This window comes from Chlamydotis macqueenii, chromosome 2 (genome assembly GCF_036417535.1).
Source record: "Chlamydotis macqueenii isolate bChlMac1 chromosome 2, bChlMac1.mat, whole genome shotgun sequence".
NCBI classification, from domain to species: domain Eukaryota; kingdom Metazoa; phylum Chordata; class Aves; order Otidiformes; family Otididae; genus Chlamydotis; species Chlamydotis macqueenii.
Genome location: NC_141557.1, coordinates 87,704,769 through 87,718,339, shown reverse-complemented (window position 1 = coordinate 87,718,339; position 13,571 = coordinate 87,704,769). Strand labels below are relative to the sequence as shown.

General features: G+C 38.1%; 1 protein-coding gene across 4 annotated transcripts in view; it reads left to right on the top strand.

The window, feature by feature from the left end:
- The window catches only part of MTRR (5-methyltetrahydrofolate-homocysteine methyltransferase reductase), a 33,223-nt gene that overhangs the window by 12,091 nt on the left and 7,561 nt on the right, over positions 1-13,571 (top strand). For all 4 annotated transcript variants that reach the window (XM_086740392.1, XM_086740394.1, XM_086740395.1 and 1 more), the window contains 7 exons: positions 805-1,168; positions 4,176-4,298; positions 5,927-6,080; positions 8,683-8,771; positions 10,447-10,627; positions 12,377-12,419; positions 12,869-13,055. In XM_086740392.1, the coding sequence (XP_086596518.1) occupies positions 805-1,168; positions 4,176-4,298; positions 5,927-6,080; positions 8,683-8,771; positions 10,447-10,627; positions 12,377-12,419; positions 12,869-13,055 (1,141 nt within the window). The remainder of the gene's footprint in view (positions 1-804; positions 1,169-4,175; positions 4,299-5,926; positions 6,081-8,682; positions 8,772-10,446; positions 10,628-12,376; positions 12,420-12,868; positions 13,056-13,571) is intronic.

Sequence of the window (13,571 nt, the reverse complement as noted above, 5' to 3'; positions counted from 1 at the left end):
GAACCGCAGCTAGTATCGACTCTATGCATGATGATGTGAGACAATTCAACACAGACATTGCCATAACCATAAAACTTATATCTTGTGTTCTAAAATAATAAAAATGGAACATTAGTTTAAGCTATTGATGTTGCTGTTGCATAGTGAAAACTTGCATATTTTGCTACCATCCGCTCAACTTCCTGTCATGAAGTTCAGTGTAACAAAATAAAAATGAGAAACTGGAAGTAGAGCCAGGCTGTTACACACTTTAGAATCCGTGAATTTACATAGTAGTAATAACTAAATGAAAATATTTTTTTAACAAAAAAGTAATCTGGGTAACAGCTGCAGATATGAGGACAGGCTGAGAGAGTTGGGGCTGTTCAGCCTGGAGAAGAGGAGGCTCCAGGGAGACCTTATAGTGGCCTTCCAGTACCTCAAGGGAGCCTACAGGGGCCTGTTGTGACAGGACGAAGGGTAACAGTTTCAAAATACAGCAAGGTAGATTTAGATTGGATATTAGGAAAAAATTTTCTACAATGAGGGTTGTAGAACACTGGAACAGGTTGCCCAGAGAGGTGGTGGATGCCCCATCCCTGGAGACATTCAAGGCCAGGTTGGATGAGGCTCTGAGCAACCTGATCTAGTGGGGGATGTCCCTGCCCCTTTCAGGGGGCTTGGACTAGCTGACTATATATATTAAAAATGGAAAGTGAGTAGTGTTTTTAGCTTTTTGGTCTTTTCATTTTTTGTAAGTTAATGGTTCCAGTAAGTCACAATAAGTAAACTTTTCCTGTCCCTTTTTTTTCCCTCTCTACTCAGTTTGGAACTAGTGGTTGATCCTTGGATTGATGGACTTTGGCTTGCCCTCAAGGAAGCATTTCTATTGCAGAAAGAAAAAGAAGGCATGAGCAACGATGCCATTTCTAGCACTCCCTCTGCAGCCCCACATGTTGGGCAAGAACTAAACTTAAGCTCAGAAGTACAGAACATGAAGCTAGAAGATGGAGTGAGGAGTACTGATGTTCTAACACAGAAACTGGCTGACATCCATCTTGTGGCTTCAACTAGAGACACCGAACCTTCACTTGTTCATTCTGTCCCTCCTGTCTCTCAGTCTGCTCTTAATATTCCTGCCTTGCCACCAGAATACATAGAGGTGCAGTTTCAGGACACCCATGGTGAGGTAGGGACTTGACTTCGAATGATGAAAGCCTTCAGCTTTGGTAGAGGCCTGAGTGTGTGCTCCTACATATGTCTAAAAAGACCAAGTATATACTTATATAAAGGAGGTAACGTCCCTGAAAGCAGATTGGTTTTGAATTGTAAGTGAAAGGTCCATTTATATTGTGAAAATGTAGTTACCACCATATGGGTTATGGATGCTATGTATGTCATAACCCTGACTGATGTAAAAGTATAATTTAGCTAAATAATAATTTGATAAAGGAATGGCATTGCAGTGCCGCGAATGGAAGAATTAAAATCCTCGGTGGCTTGTGTTAGGATGGTGAAAACATCTTCCTGTAGAAAGGAGTACAGTACGATTTCTGTTCATATTTTTAGTACTTGCAGAATGCCTTAAGAGAATGTAAAATGGCTTAAAATCTTGATGCATATTTAATAACAGAGAAACTTGTTATTGTAAAATCATTATCATAATTTTATTATTGGAAACAGAAGATGAACTGTAGATTGAAAGGCAGTGTGCTTTTCCTCTGAAGCTGTGTTGAACAAAGACCTGCTGTACAAAGAGAAGAATTAGCATGAGCTGGTGATCTCAATTTGGCATATTTAGTGTTCAAAATGAAGTGGTAAGCGTGATTCAAACTTTTCTGGTTGCCTGCCAGAGGGCAGACGTTTTGGTTATCTATGACAGGGAGCAGTGAGGTCTTACTTCTCTTTAAGGGACGGGGAGCCAGGAGCTGGATGGGTGTGGTAACAGAGCCAGGCATGTTCCTAGATACCCAAGCAATGCAAACTAGGAGATGGGAGTCAGGATCAGCCAAGAGTGCAGATCATCAGACAAGTTTTTGGAAATTAGACAGGTCTGGGGCCAAGCCAGGAAGTCAGTCTGCAGATCCAGGCCTGGATCAACAGCATCTGTGGCCAGCTGTGGGCATGGTTGTGGCTGAGCTGCTGACCAGTACTGCTGTGATGCAGTTCAGGCAGAGACTGAAGACCCAGGGCTGAGCTGAGATGGGGCTCCTGGGCCCGTGAGTAGAGGTGGGGGTGGTGTCCTCTGGTGAGTCTGGTGAGGACCATGAAAGCCCGTTAGTGTTCTCAGGGCCCTGACACTCTGTTGAGAGTGTCAGTGGTAATGCTGAGAGAATCACTTAGTCTAGCTAATGTAATTATGTAAGAGTGTATGATTTTAAACACTGGGTGATTTTGCTTTACTTTTAAACCTCATATTTTAGTTGGTTTTGCTCAGGTTGTTGAATTAAATAATCCAAATTGCTGAAACAAGGATTTATGACTTAGGGGTACTCTTCCATTAAAGACTAATACTCGGGTTAAAAATGGTGCTACAGTGGTTAAAAGCTCATTTTCCTATTTTAAAGTCACAGCATGTATTCAGGCTGATCTCTGAAGTAATTGATCAGGTTCTAATATTCTTAACTTTTCTGTAAATAGAAAAAAAAAGTAAATTTTGCTTTCGAATAGCAAACTGAAAAAGCTGAATCTGCCAATCTGGAATTCTGTGACAGATTAAAGATTATAGTCCAGATTTCAGGTATAAAGATGGATGGTTGTCTTGAGCCTTGGAAAGACTCAAATGCAAGTTTGTTTTTTTTTCCTTTGGCACTCTTTTTGACATAGTTGGCTAGACCTTGTCAACAAGAAGATCCCAGGTAGGGTCATGTTTGTTTTTACAAGTATGACACAATTCATGTCCTTTTCCAATATCTCACATTGCACCAACCATGAGTATTTTTTGCTAAGCACAGCTGAAGTTGACTTGTTTTGAATTGCATCAGCTTCAGATTTGGGTATCTCCAAAAAGAGACTTTGCCTTTTAAAGAAGGCTGGGTACACGGTCTCTCTAGTTACTTCGATGATCTGTGTCTCAGCTGTTGAGTCTCAGGATTCAATTAACAAGCTGCTACTTTTTAGTAGCAGAGCAGTAACAGTCTACATCTTAAGCCTTTGTGGCAAGTGTAAGATGGCTTAAATCTTGATCTCATTATGCTTTGAACTTGACTTGGAGATAATAGAATGTGGACAGTTATCACAGTCCACCTGAGGCACAATAACTTGATATGGCCCAAACTGTTAATCAGCATGTCAAAATTTTAAGAGACTAATAGAAGTTCCAAGTGTTGGTCTCAAGTGATACTCGTGTCACCTTTTTTTTTTCTTTTTTTTTTTAAATAGCATATCTTCAGATTAACCAATTTTCTCTTATTGGTTGAAAAATTTCTTTCCATTTGACAGACTGTTGTTATGGACATTTGACATCTCTTTTCATTTTTATCTGTATTGATCTCAAATGAAGCTTGCTAACAGTAGTGATGGAGAAATGAGGGCTGTAACCTGATCTTCAAGTGACAACCTTTGACAAAGGCGGTCAGGTATTATTCTTGATGCCCTTTTACAATTCTTGGGGCACATTTTGATCTGTGTAGGCATATTGTGGCATAACATGATGCTACTTTGTAGTGTGGAGTTTGCTGGTTAGCTCTAAATTTAACTGTAGTTTTAAAAAAATTATTCCTGTAAATTGCCTGTAGTAATAGCCATATCTACCTACACACCAAAGTCTTAATCTGTACATCTGCAATGATGTTTTTAAATGGCTTCTGTTCTTATTTCTTATATCTTTTCTGTACATCTAGTAGCCCTTTAATTAGGCGGAAGTTTTTGGGTTTTAACATAAATGCCATTCTCGACAGCTCTTGAAAAAAAGGAAACAATTAGCTGCATGTGATAGTAGTTTAGGCCCATTAAACTGTTCAAGCCTACTGACTTTCTGTCGTTGAATATATGCTTGTTGCTGCTTCGATGTGATTTTTAAAATTATAGAGCAAAACACTATGTATATAGAAGATTCATGTTTTCCTCATTATTTTGAATTGTTTTGTAAGATTGTTTCCGAAAAATTGCACCAATACTAATTCCTGTATGTTATAGTAAGCTGTCATTCAACTGATTTGCATTTTTAGTGTAAGTTTTTGTGTCCTGTTTTTCAGAATCCACATCTGTCCTCACTTATTTCAGAGGGAACAACCTTTGAAGTGCCAGTTACAAAAGCAGTTCAGCTCACTAGAGAAGATGCGATAAAAACTGCTTTGCTCTTAGAACTTGATATTGCAGTAAGTTAGTGATGACTTTTTCTTTAGTGGGTTAAAATACAGGGTGAAAAGCATGTATGTCGTGTAATAACTAGGGGGTAAAATAATTTATTTGGCTGTTTAAAAAGAAAAAAAAATAATTCCCTACACAGCAGGATGTCACTTAAGCTGATCCATTTTGTAAATGCAAAGCTTGATCTGTTCAGTGAAAGATACAACTCTGTGGAAGTCAAAACAGGAATAAAATGTCAAATTAATTTATTTGTGGTTCCATGGATATTGTATTGACTGAAATACCTTTTTGAAGGGAATTTGCAGTGGAGAAGGGCAGGCAGGGAATATTGAAAATGAATAATCTTTCAGTTTGCAAGTATACAACCTAGGGGATATTCAGAAACTGTATAATAAATTGTGACTATTCCTTGTAGTAGATAATCTACACAAGTAATAATTTGACTAATATGATCAAGTGATAAGAGTCGTTAGCTCTTCAGCAGTGTTTCTCCTTCTGGCATTCATTTGCTCTGACTTGTTAACATACTACTGAAACAGTCAACCTCTGTTACCCTAGGTGGGAAAACTAGTGTAGTTTATCCAGGGAAGATCATATTTTGTGTACTGGTTTGAAGGTGAAAGGTGGAGAGTGCTCGGTATTACTTTACGAATCTTTAAAAGGAAAATACATTGCTTTAAGGCAATTTTCCAGTCTTGTAGAGTATTGCCTTTATGATATTGTGATGTTGGCAGTAACTTTTACTGGACTCTATTAATTTAATCTATGTCCATATCCTTGGGACATCTTTAAATCTCACTTACAAATAGTCTATAAAGTTTTGAACAACTGAGTCTCTGAGATAACATGGGTTTTTGCATGTATTTGTATATATAGATGTATCCCATCATCAGCACCCACTGAAAATTTGAACATTTTTTGCCTTTTTTTTTCTAACATCTTCAACAGTCTCTGTATGCAGGTCACCTCACCTGATGCATAAGGGAAACATAATGATGCAAGTGTATTCCTATAACAGGTAGAAGCTTAAGTAGGATTTCAACAGTTGCACACAAGAACCTTAGCTAACTAAGCAGAATCTAGGCCTTAAGATCTGAGATACCTTTTAATTTTCTCTGTGCTCTTCTCTTGCTATTTTTCTTTTTTCCTCCAGAAAATAAAAACAATTGGGGTCATTTCAGTCACAGTTTTTCAAATAGTTTAACCATACATTTTCTTTTAGTGATAATGTATCTCTATGTAAAGTTGCATTAATTATGAGGACTTTATTTCTCCAATCTTCTCAAACCAGAAAACAAAGTACATCAGTAATTAATGATCTGTGCTGATTATATAACACATCCTCTTAATACATATTTTCCTTCTGTTTTGGCTGTTCAGCAGTTCTTTATTAAAGAATGTCCAAATATTTAAACCAAATATGGAAAGATTTTTCTAATTAGTAAGGTTAAACCTGAAAAGAAAACATGAGTATTTAATTTCTGATGTGCTCCAAAAAGTGAAGTGATATTACAGAGTATAAGAACACATGACATAATGTGACTGCAATAGTAGGAAGATTGTTGTTAGGAATGGGGGTGCTGTTGGCCTTGTTTGTGATACAAATTAATAGAATTGGTCTCATATTTTAAAACAGGATACAGTCTTTGACTACCAGCCGGGAGATGCCTTCTGCATAATGTGTCCCAACAATGTCAGTGAGGTGGAAGAACTTCTTCACATCTTGGGACTTTCTGAAAAAGCAGAGTACTTCGTTTCTGTAAAGGTTAAGCAGGGCACTAAAAAGAAAGGTACAGTGTGATGCACTGGTCATGAGCAAGTACCCTGTCCTGTGTTGGTGCTAGTTGGTATGCAGAGTTTTGAATGTTTTTATCTTTAGTGTTGTGACACAGCTGTAATTTTTAAAAAAGAGAGGACGCATAGAATGCTGCTACTGGTTTTACTATAGACGAATTAGCTTCTGACTGGGAATTTGAGCCTGGCATTGGCATTCACCCATAGAATCATAGAATAGTTTGTTTGGGAAGGGACCTTTAGAGGTCACCTAGTCCAGCCCCCATGCAAGAAGCAGGGACATCTCCAACTCAATCAGGTTGCTCAGAGCCCCGTCCAATCTGGCCTTGAATGTTTCCAGGGATGGGGCATCCACCACCTCTCTGGGCAACCTATCTCAACCATCTCAGTCTTCATCTGTGCTTCTTCATGTTTATGAAGATGAGTCTTTAATCACATTACCTATCAATCCCCCGCTTGAAACTAAAATTTCTCCTTGCACAGCACTTCCTTCATATCAATCTATTTTACATCCTAAGAGGGCCACACTCCTGAAGCAGAAGACTCAGTACTGCTGCAAGGTGCCTTTTAAGAGGCTTGTAGATCTATGTGAATCTGTTCTGCTGAGTCTTATGATCCCACACCTCAGAAAGGGTAGCTGCAGATTCAAGGTATGCCCACGTACTGCCAGCTGGACTTGTGAGAATTACTCTTCTCTTGCCTTGCAATTAATGTCTTAATGGTGCTGCTGAGTTATGCCTTTAGTTCTGCAGGATGGGGTAGGGCACTTTGTTGTTCTAGTCTATGGGTAAACCAGTTCCCATGGCGAGAGTCCCTACGTCACTGAGGGTAGCATAAGTTGTCCCTTAAGTATGAGATGTAAATGGACCCCTGTTCATGGAATTGGCAAGTAACTCACTTGTTAAGGAGCTGAGTTTACATGACAGACCATGTTGTAACGTACCATATGAGATGTCCAGGCCCAGCTGATCTCCATCCTTGACTCCCTCTCCAGTAAATAACCTCTGCTGGGAGGGATCACCGGTTCCAGCAGCTTTGTAATGATCTCTCTTTGGATCAGAGCTGGTCCTGAGCACCCTCAAGCTCAAGGCAGTGTCACCCCGTCCAAGGCCCAACAGCCATGCACAGGCAAGAGATTAGGTGGCGTGGGATGATTTCGCAGATAAACTACTTCTACTGTTTTCACTATTTACAGCTTTTACAGAATCAAGCAATTAAAAGGGAAGGGTGTAGCAAAGGAGAGGCGATGGACAGCCAAAAGCATCAGATCTTCATAGGAAGATTGTTTGTGGGTTTACTGAATGAAGAGAGCTGAAAAATCTGGGGAGAAGAGCATGAACAGTAGGCTGTGCCTCTGCTGCATCTTCAAGATTTACCAGGAATTCCACTGAATTTTGTTCACAACCTCTCTTAGTTCAGTCTATGAGTTCTTTGATGAAGTATATGCGATCAATTGAGAGGACAAAACAAATTATTTGCAGTCTAGTACGAAGTTTATTGTTCAAATTCTGGATTTCTGTAGTTGTTTTTTTATTGTATGTGCAAGCATCCTAGGGAAAGAATAAAGTACTTCTTGTAACATGCTGTCAGCATATTCAAGAAAAGGAAGTTTATATGATATGAAAATGGATGCTTCTTTCCTGCATTATATTTATACCAATCCTCTTATCTTCTAAAAGTAAATTTTCTTCTTTGTAGCAAGAGTTCAGTCAAGTAATGCTGATAGGAAGAGGTAATTTAGCAATTTATATAGGTATATTCTTGGAGCGAAAATTCTATGGTATTAAAGGGCTCCTGAGCATGGCAAAAAGCATAATAAGAATAAGTAGCTAGATATCAAAGCTGAGAAACATTGTCAAGAAAAATTCCAACATGCAAGTTAGATCTCTAAGGAAATAGTTTGGGACCTGCGGAACTTACTAATTAAGCATGTTTTGTCATATAAATGATCTTCTGTTGCTTTTGGGGTTAACTTAGAATAGCCGCTTTAGCATGAGATGACATGAGGCTGATAAGCCTGGCTGCACCCTAGCTGACTTCATGAAGGGATAGATGGGGTGTTGGTGTACCTCCTTCACAGAAATGGAACCTGTAGAGGGTACAGGAAGGATTATTTGCTTGTACAGAAACCCCTTGATTTACTGGGCCTTGGAAGCTCCAGCTTGGCGTTGACTGTGTGCACCTTTGGTTAGATCATTAGAAAACTTCTACGTGTTCCGATTTTCAGGAGTGCTTGTTGATGGAGGGGAAAAAATATGACTGTTCTTTTCCTGGTAAGCATTCTTCTGAATTTCTTGAAGGTGGAAAGTGGCAACAAAGCCTTGAGTGGTTAGCAATTAAATTTATTTGAGCGCTCATGTATTGCCTGCTTGCCTTATAAGTTTTGATTTTTAATTGGAAAATTGTCATTGATACTTCATTGGAAAACTGTCTTGCTTTTTAGTTCATGATTTCCACTAACCAGCTGGGTCTCAAACATACAGAATTGAATGTAGTTTAGCTCTCTTGTATTTGTTGAAGGAACAAGCACTCTCTGATGCCATTTTTGGATGCTAATAGATGCACATTTTGTTTTGGTTTTTTCTCCCACTGAACTAGGAGCAGCTCATCCACAACACATCCCTGAAAGAAGCACTCTGAAATTCATTCTAACCTGGTGTCTGGAAATAAGAGCAGTTCCCAAAAAGGTGTTTGTTTATTTGTTCTTTTAAAGATAAATCCTTGGTAACTCTATGCTGTATGAGCTCTTACAGATCTATCCTTACTTTGTGTGTAGTTACCATGTTTCTTGGTGCATAAAGATTGTCAGTTTGTATGCTGCTGTTTGTGCTTTATTCTGAGAAATTTCACTTCCTGGTACTTTATCTGGCAAAATATGAGGTACTGAAATTTCTATTCCCTTTCTGCAGTACCTTGATTCATAACTAGTCTGGAAGTCAATAGAAGTGTGTTAGATATTTGGTGCCAGATAACTGGAAGACTGATTGAACCTGGCGCTGTAGGAATTTTAGAGAAATCATTCTTTCTAATCAGAGGGAACCATATCTGTCAAGTTTTGTCGCTGAAAATATGCGTGTTGCTCCATGCAAACATGCCATAATGTGTTTTAAATTATTTTAAAGCTTTCTTTAGCATTTCAGTAACCTGGCAGAATTCAAAGACAGATTTTTGCTTGTATAATATTTGTTCTCACAATGTGTGAATATTATTTTCCTTTCATTCTTTGCCTGCAAAAAAAAAATGGAAGCTTGCAGCTGGAAATGCATGTGTATTTCTGGTATTGTCAAAACACATTTTAAAGATAACTTTGTATGAAGGATGAAGCTAAACAGTTGTGTTGGTTGGGTCTCTGAGGGAAATCACTTTTTGGAAGGACCTTTTCATTCAATTTAGTGGATTTCACAGCAGAAGAGACTCTTCCGTTTGTTTCAACCTTTTTAAAACTGCATTTAACAATTTTGAAAATTTGTCTCAACAATAAGAATAGGCAGAGAGTGATGGCTGGGGAAAATCGCCCAAGCCAGTTTTTACAACCTGTCTGCTTTATTACCTGTTCAGTACAGAATGTGCTTTATGTAACTCCATACTCAAAACTATTGTCTGGAAGCTCAGTGTTTGAGCAGACTCAAATTACTTTCCAAGTATCCTTTTGTGTAGAATAGCTCATTTGATTGCACTTTGTGTTTTGAATCACTTTTCTTTTATGCACTGTGTTTATTTCCACCTTGCTTTTGGTGAAATCCTTGTAACTGTTTACATCTGACTTTTACTTTATCTTACAATGCTCAGTTGAATTTTCCCTTAAGAAAAACTTGTGGTACCATTATGTAGGCATAAATATATGGAATAAAACACCACAGCGACATTTACATGACTCATTAAATACCATACCTTATTTATAGTAATAGCTCTTCTAAGACTTTTTATTATTCCTTTCCTGGCTTCTGTAACTTAGCAAATGGTATTTTGTCTTGAGTTAATTTGTGTTATGGAGCTGTTTACTTAACTAAAGTGCAAATACATAAATAAGAAAGCCTGACATAAATTTGGGATTTTTCAGGGAATGGATTTTGCCCGTTTATTTGTCTCTCCCCTGCTCAGGCTAAGTAGGATTTTCTGACTTGCTAACTTGTCCCAGAAATTAGAGGAGCAGATGGAGGAGAAAGAACATTAAGAAGAGAAGGGAAGGGGAAAAAAAATAAAGAAAAGAAAATTTTTATGCTAGATGAAATTGGGAAATAAATTATTAATGTCAGGTGACTGCTTCCTGTCCCCAGGCATCCCAAGTTTTTCCTCGTTTGTGACCATTTTCCCAAATGGACAAGTTTTTTTTACCCTGCTCTCTTATTTTCTTCCCCACAGGCATTTTTACGAGCTCTTGTAGAATGTACCAGTGATGCAGGAGAAAAACGGAGGCTTCAAGAGCTTTGCAGCAGACAAGGAGCCTCTGATTACACACGCTTTATTAGAGATTCTAATGTTTGCTTACTGGATTTACTTCATGCTTTTCCAAGCTGCAAGCCTTCACTTAACCTGCTTATTGGTAAGTAACTGATTTAGATTTAATTAGATTTGTTTTCTGAAAATGCAGAATAACTGTTCAGTTAACTGCTTTACAAATACTATAGTATCCATAGTGATAGTCAAACTAAAACTGCTATTGCGGAACAAAGCTCTGTTCTCCAGTTTGTAGTCTTTGGCCTTCATTCTGCAAACACTTAAGTACATACCTGGGCTTCGATTGACTCTGGATTGGTCCTGTGTGTGAAAAATAAGCATAAGGTGTTTGCAGGATTAGAGTCTTTAAGAAACAGTTCATTGACTACTTACAGTTAAAGAAGACGTGTTTTCTACTCCTGATTTCACAACCTACATGTTCTGTTCTTACACTTTTACCTGTTAAAATGGAAAGTTTTTCCCAGTGTATTTGTATTTATGTGATGTCCAACACACTGAGTTACTTATGTAAAACATTGAAGGAATGAGACTCCAACTGTAAACATCTCAAATACGTCTGAAAATACCGCCAGTTATTTTCCAGATTTAAAACCAAAATTTCTTAATATGTTTTCATTATACGGAACAAAACAAAACTGCTTTTTATGCTTTTGCAATCATCTTCTCCATGCCTGCCCCAAATCTCTCCTTTCTAGTACACTGTGGGGATTTAAAAAAATAAATAGAAGCTCTGCTCCACTTTATACAAAACCATGAATTTTCACCGTGAAAGCAAAACCACTTAGCTTTTCAAAGGTGGTATGGAACGTGCTGTAGCAACCGAACTGAATAAAAGAAAATCTCAAAAGTTTTTAAAATGTTTTCCCCCAGGGAAGTAATGTGCTGAATGGGCTTAGTATCTTCTTTAAGTAATTTCACTAAACTAGCTTTTCTTAACTCTGGCTTGCAACTGTCTTATGTAACAGAACATCTTTAAAATACGTCAGTGTCCGTGTACTGGTTGGAACATCTGCAAAAAGGTGGTACATGTGGAAAAACAGCAGTTAAACTTTGTGCTACTCTGTTACTCCACTGCATGTTTTCTGGCATTTGCTATGCCTAGCTTTTCTGTTGTTGCTCCCTTATTGTCATCGTTTCCCACCACATTGTTCGCTTAGCAATATGTCTGTCTCCTTTTAACGTGCCCTTCTCCTCAGCTCTAATGTACAATCTGCTTGCAAGTCATGCCCAGTGAGTTTGACCTTTTCTGTATATGTGCATACATATGTAGATATAAATGTGTGTGCGCAATATATATAGTACGTTTCTCATCAAAAAAATCCCCAGTAAACTCCGATTTCTGTTGTTTTTTTCAGCTGCGAATTAAAAAAATTGCATAGGTGCTTACAAACTGGCACATCTGCTTCTAGGACATTATATATAGGAAACTTTCAATCAAGCAATTCCTATTCTGAGAGCTTTTCAGCACTTAGATGAAAGGTGGGAAAAATTAAATTTCAAGCTTCACCTTGTGCTCTAGCTACTGGTATCTCTTCTGTGCACCTTACAGTTGTTTGACCAAGAACCCCATAAATTAGCTGTTGTAGCTTCATTTTCTAGGATCTCTAACAGATGTTCCACAAAGTCTAAAAACCATTCAAAATAGAGTTCAAATCTTAACAGCTTATTTCTGAACCACAGACACTGAATGTTAATAGAGTAAAATTACAGGTAAATTGTAATATGCTTGTAATCTGTTGTAATGTAAACGTTCTTTATATGATATTTCCATTTTCATTGAGAGGAATCAAACAATAAGTGATGCTTGTTTGGTTTTTTTTTCTTAATTTTTCAGAACATCTTCCTAAATTACAGGCCAGATCCTATTCAGTGTCAAGGTAATGAAATATTCAAGTTATATCTCCTTGGTAATTTAGGTATGCTTTTTTCTAAAGTGTGTGTGTGTATGTGATAATCTAAAGAAGAAAGAAAGGAATGAAGGATAAAATCTGAGGAAAAAGTGATTGTGTCCCTGTTGCAAAAAGCACGGTGTTTGACTGTTTCAGACAACGTTGTTTTAAGTGTCTGGCAAGACTTTGGTAGAGTACTCAAGAACAAGCTCACATATATGTGAATCTGGTAGGAATTTGAATTACCTTCTGTAGGCACTGGCCTCTGAGTCCAGCCTTAAGATGTTTTCTAACTACATGTAAGTATCACACAGTTAACTGAACACGGAGAGTCTTGATTCAGTTGAGGTTTTTTGGGCTGCACATGGACCTGCTGTAAGATTGTACAGCTATCTCTCAGGTTTTGGAGGGGTGTTTTTATACTTTTCTCTTTGCAGTTCAAACTTACATCAGCCAGGAAAACTGTGGTTTGTATTTAATATTGTGGAGTTCCCTGCCAGTCCTGCTAGACCAGTCTCACGGAAAGGAGTATGTACAGGGTGGCTTGCTGACTTAGTTGCGCCTCTACTGCACCTCAATAAAAACACTCTGGATACAAAAGGAGGAAGCTCTCCAACTGAAAAGGTATGAATATTAGATCTAAACTCCTTAATAGTTAAATTCACGCATGATTGAAACAACTACAAGTTTCTTCACTGCTCTGATGTAATGTGGGTGTTTTGGGAGTGTACACCTTCATTTTGCAGTTCTACCCTACTTGTAAGTTTACCCTTCCCTCTGTAACATGTCTGGAACTTCATTGCTAAGTTGCTAAACTTACCTTTAACTTTATCTGTGGATACTTCAGTTGTGAAACTTCACATTGCTGAAAGGCCACAGTTGTTTTCCACCCCACTGTAGTCCTAAGTAAGTCTTGGAGGATGTTTTTGTGGACTAAAATACCACTGTGCAATTAAATGATTATGACTGTTAGTGTTGTAGGAGAGAGACACTTGGTCACTTCTAGGAAAGGGTGGCAGATAATAGAGCAGAAATTGTAAAACTCACTTCTTGTCAGGTCTTGTGCAGTTTGCAAAGGCCAAGTTATTGAATATGACATCAGGGACAGTCATTTGTGGGATTTCTGATGTGCATCAAAGA